Source organism: Odocoileus virginianus, chromosome 10 (genome assembly GCF_023699985.2).
Source record: "Odocoileus virginianus isolate 20LAN1187 ecotype Illinois chromosome 10, Ovbor_1.2, whole genome shotgun sequence".
In the NCBI taxonomy this organism is placed as follows: Eukaryota; Metazoa; Chordata; class Mammalia; order Artiodactyla; family Cervidae; genus Odocoileus; species Odocoileus virginianus.
In genome coordinates, this window is record NC_069683.1 from 39,769,560 (window position 1) to 39,788,980 (window position 19,421).

General features: G+C 40.7%; 1 protein-coding gene across 22 annotated transcripts in view; it reads right to left on the minus strand.

Moving 5' to 3' along the window:
• Positions 1 to 3,261: 3,261 nt before the first annotated feature.
• SOX6 (SRY-box transcription factor 6) overlaps positions 3,262 to 19,421 on the minus strand; it is a 765,792-nt gene continuing 749,632 nt past the window's right edge. For all 22 annotated transcript variants that reach the window (XM_070473416.1, XM_020904495.2, XM_020904527.2 and 19 more), the window contains one exon: positions 3,262 to 10,062. In XM_070473416.1, coding sequence (XP_070329517.1) covers positions 9,759 to 10,062 — 304 coding nt within the window. In that variant the 3' untranslated portion in view covers positions 3,262 to 9,758. The remainder of the gene's footprint in view (positions 10,063 to 19,421) is intronic.

Genomic DNA, 19,421 nt, shown 5'->3' on the forward strand with positions numbered 1-19,421 from the left:
TTCCTTCCTGCCATTTCCAGGGAATCTTCCCGACCCAGGAATTGAACCAGGGTCTCCTGCATCGCAGGCAGATTCTTTACCTACTGAGCTACAAGGGAAGCCCTATTCTTAAGTGTTTTAAGAATACACACATGTATGGAGAAACTAGTATGTGCCAGGACTATAGGATTTAAAAAAAGTGAATGAGACAAAGAAATCCATTAGATTCCTGCGACACAATACATCGTATGTGACAAGTGCAATCAGATAATTTCAGAGCAATTCACATTTTCTGGAACAAAGAAGAATTTTTGAGGGACCATACAACAAGTTCTTAAGAGAGCTGGGGGTGGGGGGGTGGGGGTCTCTCCTGGGCCCTGGGCCAAGAACCAGGCCCAGCCAGAGCAGGGGTTGGAGCTGTCAAAGGCCACTGCCCCTAGATGCCTCAGTGCGCCCACAGTGATACACCTCACGATGCCTGGTGATAACTGGAGTCTAGATTCAGGGTTGTGATCTCCACAGACTATTGTGGGGCCATATGCAATACTGTCAACTGTTTTTAAAATTGAAACATACAAGCATGCATTCTGACATTGCTATTTAATCTTTGCATGACTTTGTATGTGAAGTGAAAGTCACTCAGTCCCGTCCTACTCTTTGCAATCCCATGGACTGTAGCCTTCCAGGCTAGGCTCCTCTGTCCTTGGAATTCTTCAGGCAAGAATACTGAAATGGGTAGCCATTCCCTTCTCCAGGGGATCTTCCCGACCCAGGGATCAAACCCAGATCTTCCACATTGCAGGTGTATTCTTTACTGTCTGAACCACCAGGGAAGTCTGACTTTGGGTAGGTCATTTACTGTTAGCTGCTGCTGCTAAGTCACTTTAGTTGTGTCCGACTCTGTGTGACCCCATAGACGGCAGCAGGCAGCACCAGGCTACCCCGTCCCTGGGATTCTCCAGGCAAGAACACTGGAGTGGGTTGCCATTTCCTTCTCCAGTGCATGAAAGTGAAAAGTGAAAGTGAAGTCGCTCAGTCGTGTCCGACTCTTAGTGACCTTATGGACTGCAGCCCACCAGGCCCCTCCATCCATGGGATTTTCCAGGCAAGAGTACTGGAGTGGGGTGCCATTCCTGTCTCTACACCTTCACAATTCAAATGAGGACAATAATCCTTAACCTCTCCATGCCATGGTGTGTTATTGACTAAGAAGAGGTAGATTATAGTTATCACATGCTCCTGTATATCACAGCCTGCTACTCAGCCTGGCCCAGCAAGTGCTTTAATGTGTCTTAAGTGATGATGAGGCTGATCCATGAACCATATTTTCAGGAAGCAAGGCTGGGTTCTAGAGCACTATTAAGGGAAAGAGTCATTATTACCTGGACCATGAGTTTCTTTTGTTGAAGAAGGAGTACGTACTAAATAAACAGCTTGTGACGTCATTACCTGTCTTCTCCCCAGCAGGCAGAGAAGCTAAGAAGCCCCCTGCTTCTGTGGTGAACGTCTATGGGGTGGACCTGCCAATACCCCTCGTCACTGGGCAGAGTGGAAAGTAATCTTGGGCCCTGGGATGTTAAGCAAGGAGTAGGACAAATCCATAAAACTTCTTATTTCTGGTTTGTCTTTTCCATGCTTTAGTCGGGATGCCTGGGAAGAAGGACAGGGCAGTGACGCTAGGCTCGGAAACGGGCATTCAAAGCATGGGAACTTGATTCCCTCATCTGATCAACAGAAACCATCACTCCATCTTGAAATGGTCTCCCCCAAATGACTACAGATGTTTCAAGTAAAAATATTCTCCAATGAAATTACTAATACCTCGGTACCTCTACAGGCTCCCTCACTCCGCAGTCTAAGACCCTGATGCTCAGAGGCATCTGTAACACACATAGAGGCCAAGTTGCCACCACTCATACATTCATTCCACAAACAAGTGTTGAGCACTTACTCTGTGCCAAGCACTGTGCTGGGAGCTGGGAGGACCAAGGTACAGTCCTTGGTTTCAGTAGCTTGTTATCTAGCAGAAAAGACAGACACAGAAACAGGTTATTACGATGAGATAATGTGATCATAGAGGTTCTCTCCACGTACCTTGGAAGCCCTGAGCGAGAGCCTGAAACTGCCCGGGGAGCAGGGGGAGGCCTGATAAGGTAATGATAAGTTGGTAATATAATATCTGGGGTGGGGTTTGAAAGAGGAACTTCCCTGGTGGCTCAGATGTGTCTGCCTACAATGCGCGAGGCCCTGGTTCGATCCCTGGGTCAGGAAGATTCCCCGTGGAGAAGGAAATGGCAACCCACTCCAGTACTCTTGCCTGGAAAATCCCATGGATGGAGGAATCTCGTAGGCTACAGTCCATGGGGTTGCAGAGTCGGACACGACTTGAGTGACTTCACTTTCACTTTGAAAGAGGAGAGGAAATTTTGCAAACAGAAAACAGCACAGATTTACTTCAAACAAAAGGTGAAGTGAGAGTCCCAGGGTGGTGGTCAGGCCCCAGGGTGTGAGCACCGAAGTGCATCCCCTCTCTCCCCCGAGAGCCCTTGGTTTCCCTCTCCAGACCTTGGTCACTAACCTCTGGATCCACAGCACTGGCTTGGCTGGTTTGGCCAGTCTCCTTTAAGGGCCCGCCTCGCTTCGGTCCACTACCCCACCTCCAGACCCCAGACCATTAGAGGCTGATATCATTCACTCTTGAGCCAACTCATGGCTGCACAGCGGGATGGGAACTCTCCTCTGCTGCAGAAGCAGCTGAGACATCAGCCAACCGCTCCCAACCACAGTGGAGGCGATGGTTCCAGAAGTGCAGCATTTTCCACTCTTGGCTGCTAGGCCTGTAGAAGTTGATGTCAGATGAGAGGCTGGCCCTTGAGATTCGTTCATACCCAGGAATGCTGGGAGTTTTCATGAACCGTTTCACTCTCATGAAGAAGTCAGGCAAATAGGAAGTGACATTCTTTCTCATCTTCTCTTGACAAAAAAATCCGCCTTGGATCCTGTTCCTACTGTCTGAATCCACAAGCATTTCCTGCTGCAGCAGTGTAGCCTCCACCAGGAAAAAAACAGGCAAGTCTCCCAGGCTAAGGGGTTTGAAGGTTTCCTGAGCCTTACCTCCCAGCAAGGCAGAAGCAGGGAGTGGGAGAGAAGTGGGATAAGGGAGCCCTGCAGGCTCCAGCAGCAAGCGGTGTGGGGAGGGCCGGGGAGACAGCAGGAAGCCCAGGACTGCCCGGGCTTCGGCAGGGGCAGTCTGCAGGGCACAGACAAGGCCATACACGGAGGTCATAAAACAAAATTTATCTTTAATTTGTAAGTGTCAACAGCAGTACAAAAGATGGAGTGATGACGACTAGATTAAGGGTAGAGAGGACAGTCTTGAGGTAAATGAGCATAAATAGGCAGTTCTTATAGACACTCCCCTGAGGGGCCTAGGCCCCACCATGGCATATACATTATCACCCAAAGATGGCATGTTTAACATATCAGGAAAGCACCTTGTGCAAAAAGGAAAAAAAAAAAAAAGTAGCTAAGGTGCCAACATACACCAGGATAGATAAAGACAGTGTGTCTTTCAATTTTGTCTTTTCCCTTAATTATGAGGCAGAGGAGGGGAAGACTTTGAAAAGTACCACTGAAAGGTTATTCAATGTTGAGTTTTATCTCACATCAATACTGCACAACGAAATCCAAGAAGTGTGTGTATGCAACAAAGCTAAGAACAATGATTCATTCCTTGAAATCTGAAGAGATTCTCTTTTTTGTTTTTCTCATTTCTTTAATCCTTAGCAAACTTTTTTCCATTATCAGGAGGAGAGTGTGAGAAAGATGTGATGACAACCCTTTTAAGGTCATTTAAAAACTTTACACTGGACTGTACAAGATTTTTTTTTTTGATAAACTATTTACATTTTCAGACTTTCAAACATATTCAAAGCAGCAATAGACACTAGTTTTTATGGTTCTTGTTTTTTTTTTTTTCTAATTGCCCAAATAGTTACCAGCCATGGGCCACGTAGGTACCTGCATTATACATAGAATTTCTACAAAGAAAATCTGCAGTTAAAACTTGCTCAAGGGTGTATTCAATGCCCTCGGCGTCCCAAGGGCCACACCCGCAGTGTTGCTAGGGGAACCAGCACAGTACCTTGACAACGGAGTAGCAGTTGTCTCAACAGCCCTACACAAACTTTACACTTTGAAACAGCAGCCAGCATGTCAGTCCAGCATGTCAGTGAATTGTGCTGATTAAATTAACATAGAATACAATCTCACAATATACATCACAAACAAATTACAATGTCAGGAAATAAAAGAGTTACAATAAGATAAGTTATGTAGTAACAGCTTATAAGCTTGTCTAAGGTAATAAAAATTTTACATGGCAAATACAATAATGAATGAACATAAATGCTAAGCATTCTAATTTGCTACAAGCTGGAGAAGGGTACAATAAAGACTGCACTTTTTCAAAAAAAAAGCAAAAACACATATGACAAAAGAAGACAAACGGAGAATGCACGTGAGCAGGTCTGCAATGTGCAGCATACAAAACAGTTAAATATTTGCACATTCCCCATACTCCAAGAGCACCAGCACTGAGGCCTCACTGTCTGCTTGTGGATCTTCAGGAATAAGAAACTACTGAGCAAGATACGTCACTGAGTTGCCTTTAAGCTTTCGTGTTGCCATGGACGACAATCAGAAGAGAATCTGCACGAAGCTTTACCTTTCTGCCTTGCCCCTTCCCACTCTAGCACTGCCTCCAAGGTACCAGCATTCCCAATACTTGTTCATGAGCTTTGGGAAAGAAATCTGTCCCCAAAGGAAAAGATGGGGTGGGGATGAAAGGGAAAGGGTTTGCATATCAGTATTTTCAGTGATATTAGCAGAGGGTTACGCTCAATAGTACATGGCATCAGAAACAGAACATAATCGGCAGGAATAACAGACAGAAGTTGTTTATTAAGGAAGAAAACATGTCAGGGGACAGATGACTTAAGGAAATGATGCAAGTGCTTTTGTAAAAGGACAAATGAGGTCATACAATATTATTATACTTTGAGAAGTGAGCTTAAGTGCCAACTCAGTCCTTAGACAAACATATACAAAATCAGGCAAGGCTACAGCAACCATTTTTTGTCATATTCTCATTAAAAAGGAAGACCCAGTAATAATTTCAATACATTCCTCTAGCTGCATTCTTTGCAGTTGTTGGCACTTGGTACAGGACTTCTCGTATGGTTTGAAACTACAAAGCGATTCTTTTTCTTTTCCTTAATGAGTAGGTAGAGGTCACCTCTTTGCAGAATGAGTGAATTAAGAGGAGCAGCCTCAGCTGTGGTGTGACCAGGCTGCCTTCCTTCTGGGGGTAGATGGGCTTCCTCGAAACAATCCCCGCTTTCACTAGTGCCTGTGCCCCGCTGCTTGGGAGGGTGTGCCCCGGAGAAGCAGCCTGGCTTCATAAGGAAAAGAAAGAAGCCTTTAATTTCAGCCCTAGAGTGATCACACCCTTTTCAAACACCCCAGGCTCCAGTGGGGCTAATGTTCAGGGGAGGCCAGAATTTGACAAGCTCAATAGCACTGTGAGCCCACACCTGAATTTAGAACTTGGCCTGAGAGATGGTGTTGGGACCCTGGCAAATCAAATCAGGCCTGAGGACAAGGTTGGGGAGTATCAAATACCAAGAGGAGCGAACTGATGTGCTCCTAAAAGGGTGAGCTGAATACAGGTGAAAACAACAAAGCTTTCGTACCTTTCTGGAAAAGATACCACCTGACGTCTGCCAGCGAAACAGAGAAGCTGCTCGACTGGCTGCTCCTGTCCACAGACTGACCTTTTCTTTCTCTCTCCCTTTCTTTGTTTGCCTTTCTTTCTCTTTCTTCTTTTCTTCTCTCTTTCTTCTTTCCTTTACTTCCTTTCTTTTCTTTCTTCCTTCCTTTCCTTCTTTCTTCGCTTCCTTCCTCCCTTCCTATTCCATATGGTCCATTTCTTTAGGACAGGATTGTCTGTCAGTGTCCCTATTCTAAGTGACAAGGAAAATCCTGATCCTGCAAGTTCTTTAACAAAGTGGAGATGTTTCCCTTTGATTTGAAGATATTATGAAACAGGGAGCAACGAAAAAAAAGTTGATTAACATTCTTTAATCTAATTGGCATGATGAGGCTTTCATTAACAGCCAATCTCAGAGGCAGATTTTTGCCTTTATAATGGCATTCATGCTTCATGCTATTAAATGGTCATGGAACTACCTTATAAGATTCATGTGGATTCACAGAGCAAATTGACTCCCTCCCAGCTGTGCTGGAAATTCACCATGTTCAATTCATCAGCTTTCTATGAGAAAAAAAGTGAAAGGCTGAGTCTGTGGACAGTGGGTTCTAAACCGTACAAGAACCCGAGTGAAGGGTTTTCCTGCTTCAGCTGCGAGTGGGGCTGCTCTCTCACTGTGGCTGATAACTCACTACCCCATGAGGTACAGTGACTTATCAACTTCTAGTCTGGACCAACATACATGGATAGAGAACGAAAAGGAAATACATAACTTATATTTCACTAAATATTCATGAACCAAAAATAAATTCTATTTCTATGTTATATTTACACAATTAGAAAAATCTAAAATGAGATGGTAAAATCATAAAAACTTTGTTTAAGCCCCACTGAAAATAAAATGAAGTGATCCCTATGATTGTCATTCTTAATTTCCATGGATATTTAGAGCCAAACTTGGCTAATAAATAGAATAAACTGCTTATGTGCAGAATTTAGATTCAAATACAGCATCACTGTTTGACCCAATGAAAGAGACGTTTACAATCAGATCATTCCTGAATAGCCTTTCATTTTTAAGAACATGGCTAGGAGTAACTGAACCCCAGTACTGAGGCAGAGCTGGAGCTAAAACAAAGTGTTCATACACACATGTATTTTGCATAAATAAATGAAATAACAAGACATAAAAATGACTCAAATCCGGCAACTGTGAGGCAAGCCCACACGAGTCGAAACAGATGACTTTTGTTCATGTAGTTTTCGTACAACAGCTTCACATTAGTCAGAAGTGATAAAAAATACCATTTATATCCAGTGCTTATAACACTTACGAAACAACATCTGTGAGTGTGTGTGTTTTTTTGTTGGTTTTTTGTGTTGTTTTCTTTTTTTTGTTTCTTTTTTTTTTTTTTTAAACTACAAGCAAAATCAAGTTTCAGTCCTAAAGAACAGTCCTTTGTTCTCCACCAGCCCAGAATATTATTTTGGCATGGTCATAAAAACAAACAAAATTAACCCACTATTCTAAATGTTTGCCTTTGTGCAAAATTAATTACATACAATACAATGCTAGCCATACAGCACTCTACCTATGCAACAAAATCAAAAAGGAGTGGGAGAGGGCAAAAGCAAGAATCAAAGAGAAAGAGGAAAAAAAATGTGAGAATGAACTGAGGAGGAGAGGTATATAATCAAAAGAAACCAGTAAGACAATAATAAATACTCTTTTTTTTTTTTTAGAAAAATGACCTCCTCCTCATTTGAAATAAATGTACAAAAACAAAGTTCCAATCCCCAATCAATATTAAGAACCAAACATTCCTATCAGTACCTAAATCAGCTTATAGAGAGCACTCCTAGCTAATGACATAGACAGTAATGTCTTGGCTAGACCTATTTATCGCTCTTAGGTATGGCCGTGAGCACTCTTAAATAAATACGAAGGTACACTATTTTCTTCCAAGTGACGAAATGGCTCAAGAAATCTGATGGGGCCGTTCCTATGTCCTGGTGATCAGATTCTGGATGTCCCATGAGGTGAACTGTCCCATTTGCTGACATTCTCCCATTGAACTACTCGGGGTGAGGCTCCCCCATAGGCAATCAGTCCTGGATTCAGGAAGGTCAAGATGGCATGGCCGAGCTCCCTGTCATTAGGAGATGAGGAAGGAAGCCTCATTGCCCTCCCAATGCATCAGTACATCTCCAGAAAACTCCTTGTGTGACATGGGTAGTTAATTTTGTTCACACATAGGCATGACCCCCACGTGGCCACAGATGGAGGGAGTGAGCCAGAGGAACTCGTCTGCTGCCCCAGGAGTGATCTGTTTCCCAGAGTTAACAGTAGGAACATCCCATTTAGGGAATGTATTTCCCCTCCTTCTCCCTCCCTATGGGTTTCTTTCATTCTCTGAATGTATCATGACAATTTGCCTCTGTCTTTGCTCTGAGGCTGTCATGCAGCTTCTTGCATCCTGGGGATTTTGCAAAGAACTCCCTCGATGTGCCAGATGGGACAGGCAGCTCAGTGAAGAGATGCCAGCCCACGAGAGCACCCCTGTGGACTCCCACACGGCCCGCAGCTTTGGGCTTTAGGACTGGCCGCAGGACTCTCCTGCCTGGCAGTCACCACTGTTGACCCTTGCTGCTGAATGGCATTCAGGGAAATGCCACCAACGCAGACCCTACCACTTGTGGCTTAACTGAACTGGGGGGAAATTCTGGCAAAAGATTCAAAGTCATGGTGAACCTCAGGGACATTCCTGTTAAAGTGTAATTCTCTACACCTGTATCCAAATACACAGCTCTATAGCCATATATACACTGATGTTCAAAAACAACTATATAGGTATTTAGTAGTATCTTGTTTCAGAAATGCTTCCAGATGTTCTGGGGACATAAAATCACTATGTACATCTTTTGTATCTAGCAGGAGAAGGAGGTGAAAAGGGTTGAAAAGTTCTTTGGGGAAGGAGGGTGAGAAAAAAGAATCATTAAATTAATGCCACCAACAAATTTTTTTTTAAATAAATAGTAAGTGGACCCTTGACATTCTGGAATGAATAAATTATTTAAGAGAAAAATGTGTTAAGACTGAATGTCAGGGTTAAAGGCAAAGGGATACTGGATGTAGTGAGAGGTGGTCTCAGGCAGAGAAGACCACCGTGTTGCTATCTGGTGTGGTGATCGCTCTAGTGCGTGCACGTCATACCACGTCACACTGATGGCACGTCAGGAGGCAAACACGACTGGGTACATGCACTGTGGCAGCCTTGTTCATTCCTTACAATATCTTGTCTCCAGATTCCTGAGTACTTTACCATTTTCTGGAAAAAAAAAAATATGTGTGGTTTGCTATTTTAAGATGCCAAAGATTGTCTAAGACTTTGCAGTGTCTCCTTTAAGACTTTCAAAATATTAAGATTCAAAAGTTATGCAAAAGTTTGGCACATTCAAAGTTTAACTCTACACGTGGAAAAATGGAATTCCGAGGCCTTTTGAATATGCTCTGCATGCAGCTGCACACGCCGTGGACTTGTTCTGTTTCACAATATGAAATTCTTAGTTGTTTTCTAAAATAATTCAGAATAAAAACACATTCACAACCTGTAGGCCGGCACAGCATACCTGAGTGAGAATGTTTAACCCCATCTAAAACAGTAACTTAAACCTTTATCAACATCCAAAAGAAAAAAGTAAGACAAAAATATAAGACTTGTAAGACAGCTATGGGTTGAGATAAGTTTTCAAGTCCTGGTGTCTCATATTTAATATGTCTTCACCTAAATTAAAAAACAACAACAACAATAACAATAACGACAAAAAAACTCAAGTTCATGAAAAATCAGGGAAAACTTAATCTGTCTCACGCTTTACGAAACAATTAAGACCATTCTGCTGATGTAATTGTGGAGCCACAAATGCATGCGGGCTCTTTAAGAATTTTTTTTGTTGGGGGAGGGGAGGTGAAATGTCAGAGTATTTTAATTCAGCAAACAAACACTCCTCAGTTGGCACTGACAGCTTCCGGGGCTTCATTTTCACTGCTATAGTCTGATTTGGGGTCATCTTCATAGTCGTCATACATTTCCATTTCATCTTCTCCATTAATCATTTCGTTTCCAGCTAGGCTTCCGCCGTCTGTCTTCATACCATAAGTGCTCTGGATGACCGGGAGGCTGGGCTCCGGGCTGGCCGAGGTGCTAGAGCAGTCAGATGTCATCTGAGGTGATGGTGTGGTAGTTGCCATAGTAATAGCACCAGGATACACAACACCTGTTCCTGTGGTGATTGGAATCTGAGGCTGCTGCCTGTATAGATTCAAAAAAATAAAATAAACCAGAGGGAAATATCTATATACACAAGTTCTTCTGGGTGGCATTGGAATTCATTCCTCACACAGTCTCAGAGGGGACTCTGTTTGAAACACCAAGCAAACAATGAAATAGGACAAAGGTGTTTCCTGGAGGAGTTCTGCAAACCTCCCTGATGATGAGGGTGAGGTTAAGCAATACAATGGAGCAATTTATTGATGGTTTTGCAACATGAAAGCAAAGCTTTGATAACCCTTGGCATTTGGAACAAATGCTGTAGTTAACACCACAAAGTTACTTGTAAGATCATTTTTTTAGGATGTCCCAGAACATTACAAAAAAAAAAAAGGCTGGTAACATGAGACATACTATAATGACACTGGTAAGCAGGTTTATGTCTTCACCTTGGTTTGAGAGTATAAAGGGAAAATCAAGATGAGGAAGGATCCTATACATCCCAGAGTCAGATTCAGTAAAGCGTGTATTTGATATCCATGTAAATGTCTACTTATTTCTGTGGTTAAACCTGTAGGGAAGCTCGTTGAAACTTTTATTTCCTAATTACGGAAGGATCATCTTGGATGTCATTACTCCTGTGGCCCTGGGCTGGAGCCAGGGTTGAAGGAGTCAGAAGTGAAGAACACTGAGAGCTTTGCTACTTAACAGAGTAACACACATTGCCTCATCCTAGATCCTAGTGGGTGCCAAGGCTTGGTCACACCAGATCAGTCCATCATCATGTCAATCTAGTTCAAATAAACTTACCAGAGCCTTTACAAAGGTCAGTCTCTCCCTCTGCAGGGAGACATTGCTATCTGTCTCTCATTTCCCTTGTGGCATTGTAACTTGAAATGTTGAAAGAATGAAAGACCTACTACCTAGCTCAAAGAATAGGACTTAAACAATATTCATTCATAGATGCAATATTCACCAAGTGTTTCTCAATCTTAAGGACATTAATATAAATTCACTTCAAACTGTCCTTGTAACTCTTTTCTGAGCCTCAGTTTCCATCCATTTATAAAAGCTGGGATCAGTGAAGTCCTGGAAGTCCTTTTAATACTTGACTTGAGGTCAGTCAATTACTTGACCGATTCTTATTGAACCCCCCTACATTGAAACTTTCTATCCACCTCAGTCTAAGAGGAAAATACTCTGAATTTGTGAAGAACTAAAGAAATGGCAACCCACTCCAGTATTCTTGCCTGGAGAATCCCAGGGATGGAGGAGCCTGGTGGGCTGCCGTCTATGGGGTCGCACAGAGTCAGACACGACTGAAGCGACGCAGCAGCAGCAGCAACTAAATTACCAGCTATTTTTTGAACGTCCTGAAGGAGTATAATTTCTCAAGGGCTGTACACTTTCCAGCCTGGGAGAAGGAGAAATGACAGAAATGGCCTAAAATCACACTGTGGGGTATCTGATAATGCTATCTTTAACAACCTCTGTCAAACACTATGAGGCATAATAATGATGCCTTAACCTTTAACTAACATAAAATATTTTCATATAGATTATCTCATCCAATTAACATTGTAACTCCATGAGGTATTACTATGCCCAGTTTTCAGATGAAGAAAATGAGGGCTTGCTTAAGGTCCAATATTTAGTAATCAGCACTGCTGAGATTTGAAGCTAGATCACCTGACTTGAATTCTATCATTCTTTCCTCTAAAGATATTCAATATACAGATACATTATGCTCACATATTCCATAAAAATTCCTGAGCTTGCAGAGCCTGTAGGCATCCAGTTGATACTAAGCACCTGATATGATCCATTTTCTATGTTGTGCGCAGTGACATTTTGACTGTACCAAAGAAGATAACAGAGAACTCTAAATCCATGTGTAGAAACATCTGATAAAATACTGGCTTCTCTTTCATAGAACCAAATTTTAAAAACAGCATACTTCTTGCTTCCTAAGTTTGGGGCAAATTGACACAAATTAAATTTTATGCTAACCTGCTGCTGCTACTGCTGCTAAGTCACTTCAGTTGTGTCTGACTCTGTGCGACCCCATAGATGGCATCCCACCAGGCTCCCCCATCCCTGGGATTCTCCAGGCAAGAACACTGGAGTGGGTTGCCATTTCCTTCTCCAGTGCATGAAAGTGAAAAGTGAAAGTGAAGACGCTCAGTCGTGTCCGACTCTTAGCGACCCCATGGAGCCTACCAGGCTCCTCCGTCCATGGGATTTTCCAGGCAAGAGTACTGGAGTGGGGTGCCATTGCCTTCTCCATATGCTAACCTACCCAAGGCAATAAATGCCTCATTATTTTTTTTTTTTTACTGAGTTTGGATAATTGCAATAAAAATATTTTTGCCTTAATCACATAATGAGTGTAGAGTGAAAACTTTTACTGCAATATTAACCCATTTTACAGATTTCCCAATTTGGTAAGCTAATCTATATTTGTTTGCTCTTAGTGTTCCATTACCAAACTATAGGACTAGTTTGTTTCATATGCAAACTATCAAATGGTACATTTTCTTTTCATGAAGGACATTTTCTTTTTGCAAAGAATAGGTGGTCATTTTTTTTGCAGCATTTTAAAATCAAAATATCTATATAGCTATTAAATAAATTTGAATTGACCTCTTGTTATGTGCTATGGATAATGCTTAGATATTTTTACATTATTTTCTTTAATCCTCACAATAAATCTGAGAGAGAAATGTCACTTCCCCTATTTTACAAATGAAGTAACCAATTAAGTTCCAAAGAGTCTTTGTTGTTGGCCAAAGTGACACAGGTACTATATCCAGGAGATGAATTCTTTCTTATTTCACAAATTCTCTACTAGATATCAAGATTAGGGTGAGAAAGGTAAGCTCAGACTATCAGGAAAATACTTAATCTGAATCAGAATCCAACTCTTCTACATGAGTTGCACATATTTAACAGTATTTGGACATTAACTTGGTAATGGAACACTGAGAACAAACAGACAAAACATCTGTACAACTTACTTTCTAAAGTGAGACAGGAGATATTCGAAAGCCTACTACTAGATGGTAGAGGGATAGTAGGTGCTGTCACCCACTGCCTACAACCCCATCCACTTCCTGTCTGGTCAATTCCCCTTCATTCCTTGAAGATGGAAATGCATATAAAACTTCTTATCTGATTTGTATGTCAAAAATGCCATCTAAACCTTAAAGGTGCAATACTGAACTGCTGGTCATTCTTCCATATACCTGCTCCTCTCATAGCCTTTCAGACCTTGGTTAATGACTACTTCATCTTCTGACTGTGGGGGCAAATCCTACATCCCTACATCCAATCCATCAGCAGCTCCTACTGGTTTGCTCCCAGGAGTATATTCAGAATCCCTCCACTTTTGCCACCTCTGGTTCTACAAACCTGGTTTAAGCCACCATCAACTCTAATTTGTTTTATTGTAAGAGTCTGCCTCCTTAGTTCAGGGCACATTTCCTTCTGCCAATATGTCAACCCAGTAGATAGAGTGATCTTTTTAAAACCTAAGTCATATCACAATACTCTCTTGCTTATAACTCTTCAATGTCTATCCATCTCATCCAGAGTCAGATTCAAAGTTTTCACAATGACCAACAAGTCCTTTCAGAATTTGGCTCCCTACTACCTCTGACACCTAGTACTCACCCCACCTAATCATTATGCCCCCATTGCTCTGACCCCATTATTTCTTGAACAAGCCAGACTCAATCTTGCCTCAAGATCTTTGCAGTTGCTGTTTGCTCTGCCTAGTTCTCCCAGATATCTGCATGGCTGGCTCCCTCACCTCTTCAGGTCTTTGCTCAAGTTTATCTTCTCAGTGAGGTATCTATATTTTCTCATTTTAAAATTGCACTCCGTCCTCTAAAACTCCCTACCCCTTTCCCTCATTTACTTTGTTCTAAGGCACTTAATACTATTTGATATTTATTTATTCATTCATTCACTCATTAATTGTCTGATGTCCCCCACTAGAATGCAAGCTTCATGAAGATAGGATGTTTCACTGATACAGTCGGAGAGCTCAGGCAGAGCCTGAAACATAGGAACCACTCAACAAAAATCTGTTGAATACATGAAATGAATGAATGAATGAACTAGTGAATGAGAGGGAAAACAAATGAAAGGCTGGGTAGCCCATTCTAGAGAAGAAAAGATGTAACGCTCTTAGATATATGGGAGAGAGGGTAGTGGAGAAGGAATGTGAATGTAACTATCTTTAAATGCTTGAATGATTTTCTTCACACTAAAGGAAGAGATTTGTTCTAGAATGGACCAAAGAAGAGGATCAGAACCAATTTACAAAGTAGCAGATAGGCAGAGTATGGCCTAGTTAAGAAGAAAGAACTTTCCAGCATTAGAAGATGTTTCATAAACTAGCTCCCTTGGAAAGTGGTGAGCTCTCCAGCTCTAGAAGAGTTCAAGCTGAACTTAGATAGGGCTCCCACAATGACTACAGAGGCCCCTTCTGGGTTACCATTGATTCTGAAGATACAAAATCATAAGCTGACTGTTAGGCTGGCCTTGATACTTCATTGTCATTATCAGCATACAAAGAGACTAAAACATTTAAGTGAGTATAGTTTTCAAGAGTTTCCAAAATACTGTTTTACCCTACATACCTTACTTTAATGCCACATAAAATTCCTAGGATAGCCTCTTTATTTATTATTGAACATTTTCATATTTCTTCCATATATTCATGTTCTCCTTCATGCTAAAATAGGAATATCTGCCTGTCCTTTTGGAGAAGGAAATGGCAACCCACTCCACTATTCTTGCCTGGAGAATCCCATGAACAGAGGAACCTGGTGGGCTACAGTCCATGGGGTCTCAAAGAGTTGGACATGACTGAGCAAATACTCACTCACTCACTCACTCACCTGTACTTTCCACCTGGCTGACCCTACCCAAACCTCAAGTTCCCTTCTTCAGGAATGGTCTATAGTTGGCCTTAATGCAAAAGTAATCTCCCTTCCTCTGAGCTTTACTTGCTCATCTATATAATCAAAATTAGTACTTCATTATATATTATATGGAGCACCATGCAATGTATTCTGTGGGTGCACGTGTACATGTGTAGGTATAATAAACTATTATTTGCTAACCTATCCATGTAAGTGTCTGGCTTCTCTGACTATAGCACTCTCTGAGAGCTCGTTGTGGATAGAATTAATGTACTATATTAACTTAGTACAGTGTTAGGCACACAGCTGGTTTCAGATAGGCCTAGCCCCTTACCAATTGACTGACTAATCAATTAACAAAATGGAAAATCCAGCCAATGTGCTCAAGCTTTGTCTATCGGAAATTACTTTCCTGAAAAGCATTTTTCCTTCCTTTACAGATCAATTGCAAAGTCAAAATTCAAACACTGAAGATTTCACAAACAGGAATAGTTGGCAAGTATTGGGCTTTACAAGTAATGAATGTGCACATCAAAACAAAAGTTGTAGATGTTTGTAAAAGTATACATATGTAGCTGATATGAGTAGAGACGGCTAAGAACCTTCCCTCCTAACCCAAGTAGAGTTTGAGTTGACCCTGATAAAGTCCAGCATGTGGTTTCCAAATCACAAGAACATTCCTGGAGTATATAATCTAGCTTTGCCAATTGCAATGGAACTATTTATTTATGTTGTCAAAGCCCCTGTTTGCTGATCCTTCAGACTTTTACAGTATCTATAAATGAAGGCAATGAAGTCTGTTCCTTAGGAGATAAAACTACAAATTGTACATCTATTTATATTATCTATTAGAGATTCTAATCCAGCTTTCTCTATAGGAGGACAAGACTAAAAATAGTATGTCTAGTCTATTCTACTCAATTTAATTTGTAAGTATCTTATAGGCTTGATTCAACCTCTTTAAGATTAAGATAAAAATGGCAAATGTTCAAATCACTTATGCCACAAGCCAATAGAACATAATTCTTTACAATATGAAATATACACCTGACACATAGCATCATTTCTCTAGAATAAGAATATTTGCTCTAATTTGGGACTTACTACATGCTAGACATTGTCCAAGCACTTTAGATATATTAAGTTATTCAGTCTTCAGAAGGGTCTGGTTTTGTAGGTATTATTGTCATCCCCATTCTATATATGAGGAAACTGAGGTACACAGAGTTTAAATAAGTTTCCCAAGAGCAAGTGGAGAGTTCAGAAGAATGAAAGACACTATGGGTTTCCCAGGTGGCTCAATGATAAAGAATCCGCCTGCCAAGCAAGAGACACAGGTCCAATTCCTGGGTTAGGAAGATCCCCTGGAGAAAGAAATGGCAACCTATTCCAGTATTCTTGCCTGGGAGATCCCATGAACAGAGGAGCCTGGTGGGCTGCAGTCCACAGGATCGCAAAAGAGTCAGGCATGACTTAGTGACTAAACAACAACAAATGCACTAATCCCTAGAGCCAGGAAGAAGCAGATCCAGTATTGTAGCCAGGACAGTCTGGCTCCAGAATTGATGTTCTTAGCCACTTACACTATATAGTCTCTAAACAATTTGTAGGCTTTAACTGAAAGTTTATGTGCAATGGTGAAAAGGAAAGATGTTTTACATAAGCCTGGTCTAAATCTTAGCTCTGCAATTTACTAGCTGTGTGACCTTGGACAAATTATTTAACATCTCTGAATATTGTGTTTTTCAACATCGTAGTGAGGATGATACTGCCTATCTTATAAGTTTTCGTGTTTGCAATAACTGGTATATTTAGCTCAGCATAATTATTCAATAATTTATTTTTATTGTTATTCAAAAAGTAGCTCCAATTTTAATATTTCATAGTATCTGCATAATTCTCTATTAGCTCACAGGTAAATTACTGAATAAAACTTCAACAAATTGGAAATAAATTTCATTTCGCCATAGTTCTTTGGGAAAAGACAATGTCATAGCTCTATGAACCCTAATTATTACCTAAACATTAATAGTACTCCTATCAGGATTATTACAAAATTCTGATACTTAACCTATCAATTGAAAGGGTTAAATCCAAGGTTAGAGACAACATTACTCCATTTCATATATTGATAAATTCATCCCATAATAGCTAAGTAAAAAAAAAATCTAACTTCCAGTTTTATCATCAGTAAAAAGGATGGCAATGTTGAGCCATATATGTAACTTTATTGCCTTGAAAGTTATGCACATCTTTTCAAAATCAGCTATAAAAATTGATTGCATCCCCATTCCCTCAAGATGTCAATAGAAATCTTTGAATTTCTTGTTTGTCTTTCCCTCTTGTAATAACCCTGCATTTAATGAAGATCAATTTCCAAAGATGAACCCTAGGGAGTTAATAATCTATCAAAAAAGAGAATATTACTACTTAAAATACTACTTAATACCACTACTTAAAAAGAGAATGCTACTTAAAAGAGAACACTAATCCTTAAGTGGAAATAACATCTGGCTTTATGTAGCAAATATTATTAAAATTGGGCAGAGGAAAATACTCATCATTGAAGATTAAAGAATAAAGTATTCTGGCCATTGCTTGCACATCCATAGCCCTATTTCTCAGTTTAAAATGAGCCTTCCACAAAGGACCTCCTACACTATCAGGATCCTTAGTCTCTAAATTTCAAAGTTCTTTTATGCCACTGTGTACCAGAATAAAAGACCTTATTTTCTATAGGTTCTAGGAGCTCTTCCTCAAATAGCAGCGTCATACTCACGACTGTGCAGAATAGGACTGTGAGGCCTATTTTGAAGCAATGTAGTAAGGACAGTTTCCCAGTCATTTGGCATGACAGAGACAGAGACCTGATTTAAACCTTTACTTCATCTCACCTTTCAGTAGCCATGAGTGCATGCTAAATTGCTTGTCATGTCTGACTCTGTGTGACCTTATGGACTTCAGACTGCCAGGCTCCTCTGTCCATGGGATTTCCCAGGCAAGGATACTGGAGTGGGGTACCATTTTCCACTCCAGGGGATCTTCCAAACCCAAGGATCAAACCCGCATCTCTTACATCTGCCTGCATTGGCAGGTAGGTTCTTTCACAAGCACCACCTGGAAGCCCTCAGTAGCCATCAGACCTCGTAAAGCCTCGATTTCCTTATTTTAGAGGATTATGTAGTTTGTATACCTAAAATACCTCATATACAGTAGGCATTCAATAAGTGGTAGATGATATTGAGCTGTTTTATTAGAGTTTCATTTTACATACATTGTTATGTGTTGAGGTATTTTGATCCAGAGCTATTGTCAACGTTGCCTTTCATAAAGGGGACTAAATAGAATTACTGCATCTCATATATTCAAGTAAGTATCAGGGAACTAAAATGGTGCTTTTGCTAATCTTCCAGACTATGGCAAAAGGGACCCACTATGCAACACAGGGGACATGACAGGAGAGAAAGGCTGGAATGAGAAAATGTCTCAGATTTAAACTTTCGATTCTCTGTTCAAAAGAGATTATACACGTTTTCAGGGATACACTAACAGGATTAAAAGAAGACATTATACAGCCTTAAATTTACATTTTGTTACCTACAACTATACTTCCTAAAGTGTACTGTGATTTGGTATATTTCATAAATACTCTAATTAGCATGTGAATTGCCCAATTACACTGTATTGTACTTTTGGAGTTAAAAACATTGCTTTTTAAAAAATGTAAACATTTATAACACGGAAGGATTTGATATCTTATTTTGGCAAATCTTCATCTGCTAATATACAGGGATCCTCAAATAGCAAAGAGATTTAAGCCTCACTTTGCCTCATAAAGCTTCTACCATACATAGACTGTGCCATCCTCACATAGGACTCAGGCATATTCTGAAGGCATAGTCATTGATTGTCTAGTGTGATATAAAATATAGTTTTACTGTGAGAGTAAATCCATGTTTAATAAGGATAATAATTATAAGAATTCACTGTTATTGATATTATACTAAGATTATACAAAGCATTTTTAAAAGCATTGCCTTATTGAGATAGGTACTATTACTTGTTTCACTTCACACATGAAAAAACAGAAGCTTAGAAAAGTTAAATAACTTGTCCAAGCAGGTGGCACAGTCAGTGTCCGAAGCAAATGCTGAAGCCCATGCTACTCCCTAGGACACTCTAGTGTAGTGTATAGTGACCCAGACTGCTGTCATTGGCCCCTTTTTTTTTTTTGGTATTTTATTTACCTTTCCAAACCAGTTTTCTGTTTTTAAACACATGCTTCTGAAACCAACCTTTTGTTCCATGAGGTTAAAAGAGATACCTCCTTTAACGTATCTCTTTTCTTCACCTCAAGTGAAGCTTTTTTATTTTCCTGACACAGCACAGCTCCTCAATTCCCCTTCCAGTCAACAGGGAACAGAAGTTCCTCTTTACTTCTTCCACTTCTCTCTCTCAAGCCCTTCCTAA